Source organism: Copidosoma floridanum, unplaced genomic scaffold, assembly GCF_036245765.1.
Source record: "Copidosoma floridanum isolate Cflo_tuat_1 unplaced genomic scaffold, Cflo_Japanese_pri ptg000013l, whole genome shotgun sequence".
Lineage (NCBI taxonomy): Eukaryota > Metazoa > Arthropoda > Insecta > Hymenoptera > Encyrtidae > Copidosoma > Copidosoma floridanum.
The window spans coordinates 11363258-11370319 of NW_028321890.1; the positions used below are offsets into that span (position 1 = coordinate 11363258).

Sequence of the window (7062 nt, forward strand, 5' to 3'; positions counted from 1 at the left end):
AAATTAAATTAACATACGAAATAGAAAGTAACTGTAAAATTAATTTTCTGAATTTAACTTTGATGAAACAAAAAGATAAAATACTCATTGATTGGTAAAGAAAACCTACTTTTAGCAATGTCACTGATAATTTTCACTCTAATCATTCAGCAAAGACTAAAACAAACATTGTATACAATTTGATAAATAGAGCGATAGTATTTTCAAACCCAATATCCCACAGGAAAAATACTAAAATTGTCAAAATTATACTGTGCGAGAACGACTATCCACTACCTTTTATTAATAAATACATAAACAAACGCACTTTTTCTATCAAATAACAAAATAATTTGCAAGCCTTACGTAGCAATCCAGTTAATACTAATACACACAGTAAACAAACAAATTTTCTATCCATACCTTTTCATGAGAAATTATTCTACAAAATAAAATCTTTTTAAAAAAAAATTTAATTTAAAACTGGTTCCATTAGCAACTAATAGTTTTTTAGTTTTTTCGCATAGTGACTTTAGGAAAAGATAACGTAAAAAATATGGACAAATGTGGTGTTGTATATGGCTTCTAGTGTCAAAATTGCAAAGCTACGTATATTGGTGAAACCAAGAGACAGTTAAAAACACGTATTAATGAATATAAGAAAGGCTATGATCTAAATTTGGTGGTTTCAGTGCATACTTCTGAATTTAATCATAATTTCGATTTTTATAGAGTTAAAATTTTGGACGTTGAAAAAAATAGAAAAAAACGCCTTATTTTTAAAAAAATTTTCATTATGAATACGAAGAATACTATCAGTCGACAGGAGGATACTGAACGTCTAAACCATGTATACAAACATATGTTTGAAAATAAATTGAACGATTTATAAGTCGTTCTAATCGTTTCGCTCATGTAACTGTCTTATCAGCACTTATTGTACTTTTGACTGGCGTTGGAGACAGTCTACTCTTTGCTTAATATGACTTGTGAAACTTTCTCATCATTAGGTAATTTGCTTCATTATTTTGTATCATTTTTTTATTTAGAATTGTTTGAAATTAAGTTATATTGTTGAATTTACAATATGCACTGCGAAAAATCTTGTTTTAACTAATTGTGTATTTATTTATTTTCAATAAAGCCTGATGAGGGCAACACACCAGTTGCCGAAACGTTGCACGACATATCGTGTGTATTAATTCTTGCCCCAAAAGATCAAATACAATAAGATTGATATCATGGAGGGCGATACAAAAAATTTTTACGTTAAACTGATGCACTTTAAATACTGGATTAGTATGTTGGAACCACGAACTACTAGCCTTATTTATATGAAAACTGTATTGTATAGTTGCGTTACAAAATTGGAAAAACATGAAAATGAAAAAATTTTGTTAATGGTTATTGTGAATGTCAAATTAAAAGATCAAATACAATAAGATTGTATGTCAGTTCAAATTTAATCACCTGCCAAAGCTTTAACTCTCAATCTCGAGACTGCGAGACTCCAATGTATACGTAGCCTAAGTTGAAAAAATCACAGGGAAATTAAAATTTTTTCATGAAAAATGATATGTTTTTTCAACTTTTTTATTTTGCATGCTGAATACCCTTCTTAATTAAAACACGTATGCACTCATAGCACTTTTTTTTATCATGTTAAATATATTTATTGTGCTTGCATGAAGACATATAGTATTTTGCAATAGTTTTGCCACTGATTGGCATTGGTGTGGACATTTTTCATGACATGACTCCGCTACCTAAGTGTAGGCTCTTCAAACTTTCACACCTTAATATTTTTTTAATTAAACTGACAAATTAGGAAATTTCTTGTTATTTTTTGGAACCAGTGCTGCAAAAATAATTGAGATGAACATTTTTTAATCCTTCCCCTCATGTCATTAGAAAACTATGATTTACAAACTACTTTAGGACATAAATAAGGTACTTACCTAACTCAGATATGGTGGCTTGTAGATGCTATACGTTATGTCTTATACTCTGTATGTAACCATCATCAGAGAAATTACAATGGCCATCTACTCTGATGTAAGCACAAATCGTGTACAAAGCTATCTCTAACTCGGGTGATGAGCCAACCAACATGACCATCCATTCACGCTTTAATGGTTTCCTGGTAAAATCTACGCAGACATAGCTGATGTATATGGTTTTGCTCATCTTTAAAAAATGTAGCTCAATTAGAATGTGGTTTTTAAATAAGGCACTGGCATTTTTCAAGAAGTCATTTTCGTTAGCTTTCTTTTAAGTGAATGTGAATCTTAAAATAGTATTAACTTACAAGTTCATTTTCAAAGCGTCCTCTCGTATAACACACCAGTTCATATTTTTTTTTCTTTTCATCCAAAATAATCCAGTTATTGAAAGTACGACCTGCAGAAAAAGCAAGTTAAACATGGCAGGTATAAAATTGTGTACAAAGTTAAAAAAAAGAGGTGTAATATCCCCTACCAACCCTTCTTTTAATTATTTATGAGGTGAACTAAAAGTAATAATGTTTATAGTCATCAGTCATACGTACTGAACGAGAAAGATACATTTTGATGTAAAAAAATATACACTTGCACAAAAATACTCACGTGGACATAAAAAAAACTATGTGTATTTTAATACTTTAATTTTAAAATATTACATATTATGTATCATCCGATTCAGCAAAAGTTTATGCTCTCAATATTTGAGATAGACGAGTAACTTAAGCCGAGCCATTAACGGACATGTACAAATAATAAAGGACCTTAACCCAATCTGTATTGGCTGTATTTAAAATCTGTCATATAAGTGGATTTGCAAGAATTAAATATAAAACGAAGCTAAATGTAATACAATATTAGTACATTGCATTATTATTCATGATACATATTTTTGTTCAAAAAAATTTTAGTTTACATAATGAGAAATGTGTTTGAAACAAATAAGGTAGACAGATAGACATATCTACATTAATTAAATTAAAACTTTAAAAAAAAAATATCATACCATTAGAGCAGTAAGCTGAAGAGAAGTTTGGTGTACATTTCTCGATAAAACTAGTTTTAAAAGCATTATTGGGTTCAAACCATAGTCTGCGCAGAGAGTTTTTGTACTCATTCAAGTCATTTTTGACCATGCCCTTGTCACTAAGAAAACGCATCGCAGTTGACATTACAGTGGTGTTAAGTAATGTTTCTATAAACAAGTTCTGATCATTGAGATACTCTTCAGTGTTAGTTATTTTTATATCTGGATTTATATAGTACTTCTCGTACATTGACAAAAATCTTTGGATCGTTGGGATCTGAAAGGCTTCTGGCTTTACAGAGTATCTTTTAATTTCCAGGAAAGCAATAAAACAGAAAAATGATGTAATTATACCTTGAATAAAATCTAAAATAAAACTAAAAATATTTTACCTACATGTTCCATCCAGGTAGATCATCAATCGTTGGGCCTGGTATCGTGATGTAATCCAAGACATTATTGACGTCATTAGCGAATAGATTACGGAACAAATTTGTTAACTCGTCGGAAGTAATTATAATCTTGGACTCAGATTTTAATGCTGAAAAAATGTCATTTCTCTATTAATAGTTTGAATTTTTTTTCTCTTCTTACTTGAGTCATATATTCCTTAATTTAAGGCTACAGAAAAAAAAATTATCCTAATAAAACACCGAAAAAATCCAAGTCATAGCTGACTACTTAAAATCCCTAGATGCTCAACGTACTATATTAATATATATTTGGTTGAAAGATAGCACATTGGCACTTTGAGATACCATTCTAAAATAAAAATTTGCTATAATTCGAATAAGCTTTCCTTACAATTTGAATGGAGTAACTCATCAAACAAAACCTTCATTGTTTCGATTAAAGCGAGATATGTCTCACCCAGTAAGTACCTTTTGTTCGATTTATTAGATCTGTTATCCAATCGTCATATAATATTGAAGCGTTCGTGATGAAAATGTTATGTTTGGAAACTAGTCCACTTATGAAGGTTTTGATGCCATCATTTTGAATTAAAATATCTCCATGTTGGATCTGAAAAAGATAAGAATTTGTAATGAATAAATATAACTAGCAATGTGTAAAATAAATTACGCAAATAATATTTACCGTGTAATATTCAGTGTCAGAGAGACAAAATTTTGTCGTATGCAACAAAGAATTATTTGAGTAAGCGTCATGTAACATATTCGTACAAAATTCTTTGGTAGTGACTGCAACTTTGTTATATTTCACTGCAGGAGTTCCTAAGGATTGACGTCGGTAGCCAATCAGTGTAAATTCCGTATTCACATTAATTTTATTAAATTTATGCAGATTCAAGTGTTTTGTGGAGGAGCTCTTCACTGGCCACTTTAATTTCACGAGAGCTATGTCGTGCTCATCAGTACTAAAAGAATTTCATCATTTATTTACAGTTTAAAAAACTTACAACCTTGGCGATATTGCAAATAAATCTCTTACTTAAAATTGTACTCCAGGTGAATAAAAGTATTTTTTGCAGGAATAATCTCCACGCTTTTTTCATTATGTGAAATACCTCCAACAATAACGTTGGGTTTACTCGAATTAAAACCGTATAGACAATGGGCGCTCATTACAACATATTCGTCGTTAACAAGTGCTCCGGAACACCAAAATTTGGATCCACTAGCTGTAATTGTTTCAATAATTACGTAGAATGGAAACTGTCCTTCTTTTACTGTTTTATCTGGTATCTTGGCACTGGTTACTTTAAAAAAACAACGTTTTATTATTATTTTTTTTTTTATTATTTTTTAAATCATTATTGTTTGTGTACTGACACCAAGATAAATTACTCATAATGAATGAATTAAGGTATGAATTTTTAAAAAGCAACATAACAGTTTAAATGTGTTATAAATGCTAGTTTTTGTAGTATGGTAGACGCAAGGATTATCGAAACTCTTATGAAAATACAGAGATCACTGCGAATCATTAAAAACTTATTTTTAGTGTCTTGATTTATTCTTGATTATTTTAACCATGTGTGCATGTGTGCATCTTTTATGAAGATTGGTAGTGTCTTAATTAAGTCCTTTAACATACGTTTTTAGCGCAGGATTTTTCGTTTTTTTTTTTTTTTTTTTTATTTTTTTTTTTTTTATTTTTTTTTTTATTTTTCACATAAGCGTAAAAATTGTGCAAGTAAATGACATACAAATGTAGTGAGTGAAATGGAGTGGTGCATTAATTTGCGTTATAAAAAATTGATACAGAACGTGAGAAAATTGTCACGAAAACTCGAGAGTTTTCTCTGTAATATGACTTCTCAAGATTCTTAAAAAATATCAATTATAATCTGTACTATATATTAACTGCTCTAAACTACAGAAATAAATTTATTCTATTTTATATCGTTAAGTACATACGAAAGAAAGAGTACTTACCGTAAATTACCAAAACAATGGTGAACATTTGTAGCAAAATCATTTTGACGACGACAAAGCTTAAATACCTTTTTGAATTAATTCTTTTGAATTCTTTGATATCACATGTGTAGTTCCTTCTAAAACAAATTGAAGTATTGTACTAGTAATTGTCTTGTAGCCATACGTCAGTAATTAATGGAACGAATTAATAATAATGCAATCAGAATATTACTATCATTAGTTTGGGTGATTTGACGTCTTATTTGAATAATAATTTTTTTTAATTTTGTACGTTATATAACTGAATCCGAGCTGAATCTTTATAGGTACACCGCTGTAGACTCGTAGATATTTAGCATGAGATATTACAATGTAACTTTATTTTACGCAGTATTTTCACGGATACTACACATCACATGGCTGTAATTATTATACGCTTTTTCCATGCGTAGTATAGATTAGTACTTTCACCACAGCAGAATTATATCAGAAGTTTTCATATATAATGAGGTATGAACGTTAACTCTTGTGGCAAAGTTATACGTTCTTATCTCGAGTCAGAGCATACAGAAAATCTGAATAAGTAATCTTACTAGAATTCGAACCCATGACCCCTTTGAGCAGCATTATTGCTGAGGCTAGTACTCTAACCACTGAGCCAATCACAGCTCTATTTGCTATGAGAATTACAAATAGGACCCTCGCAGAAATGTGTCCGTATTCGGCTTCGGTCATTCGGCGTGTTGGGAGGTTATTTTCAATATAGCTATTTACCTATGGCAATGACTCAACAGACAACATTCAAAAGTAAACAACAGATTCGTTTAACTTTCTAAAATGCATCGATTTAACAACCATTTAAAAAGTAATCGGACAGTGGGTTAGACGGGCAGTTCAATAGAGTTAGCAACACCAAGGAGGAGGGTCAAGGTGTGAGCTTAGCTTATGCTAATGTGAAGAGTATTGTTCAATTTTATCAATAAAGAGAAATATTACTGTTTCGTCCGTCAACATTTACTTATAATACGTTAAAGTTTTTCAAAAACGTTTTTATCATTAGTTTCTAACTTTACTTTCTAGCTACTAAGCGTCAGATAATAATCAGCTGATAATCACCTGATATTTTGCAGCTGAATATCATGTGAATATCAGGTAAACTCTGTACAGTAAGCTTCAAGCAAAGCTCACCCGATACCTACTCACATGATACTCAGCTGATTTTTATCTGATATTTATCAGGTTATTCTAATCAGATTATTATCACCAATTACACATCAGGTGAAAATCAGATGAAAATCAGGTGATAACTATGAGAAAATTGGGTAAATATCAGGTAAATATCATGCCAAATGTTAGGTGATTATCAGCTGATTATCATATGATGCTTAGCAATAGGGTTATATTTTATACTTTGTTAGAAGTGGTACAAAATTGAAAAAAAGTATTGAGATTTTGGGATATTTTTTGTCTATTATTTTCTACCACACTTCCATTTAATTATTTTATTGTTAGATAAAATGTTAATATTTTAACAACTAGACACAGGATCTTTTCAAAGTTTAAACATAATGTTCTTAGACTATGAACCAACAAAATGATGGTTTTTCAAAAAGAAGACCTAAATTTCCTTGAGTGAAAAGTCCAAAACGGTGAGGAGCATGACGTGCCTTCAGAT

General features: G+C 30.3%; 1 protein-coding gene across 1 annotated transcript; it reads right to left on the minus strand.

Annotated features, from left to right (window-relative positions):
• Positions 1 to 1662: 1662 nt before the first annotated feature.
• On the minus strand, positions 1663 to 5452 carry LOC149374839 (uncharacterized). The gene is made up of 9 exons (XM_089590664.1): positions 5406 to 5452; positions 4459 to 4726; positions 4105 to 4384; positions 3888 to 4029; positions 3403 to 3547; positions 2986 to 3311; positions 2288 to 2379; positions 1938 to 2166; positions 1663 to 1837 (listed from the first exon to the last, which is right to left on the minus strand). The coding sequence occupies exons 1-8, from the start codon at positions 5446 to 5448 to the stop codon at positions 1966 to 1968; spliced, it is 1497 nt and encodes a 498-aa protein (XP_089446790.1). The 5' UTR covers positions 5449 to 5452; the 3' UTR covers positions 1663 to 1837; positions 1938 to 1965.
• Positions 5453 to 7062: the final 1610 nt, after the last annotated feature.

Coding starts and splice junctions, on each gene's coding strand:
- LOC149374839 (XM_089590664.1), bottom strand. CDS start 5,448: ATGATTTTGCTACAAATGTTCACCATTGTTTTGGTAATTTACG. Junction 4,727..5,405: donor CATTGTTTTGGTAATTTACG/GTAAGTACTCTT, acceptor GTTTTTTTAAAG/TAACCAGTGCCAAGATACCA. Junction 2,167..2,287: donor GACGCTTTGAAAATGAACTT/GTAAGTTAATAC, acceptor CATTTTTTAAAG/ATGAGCAAAACCATATACAT.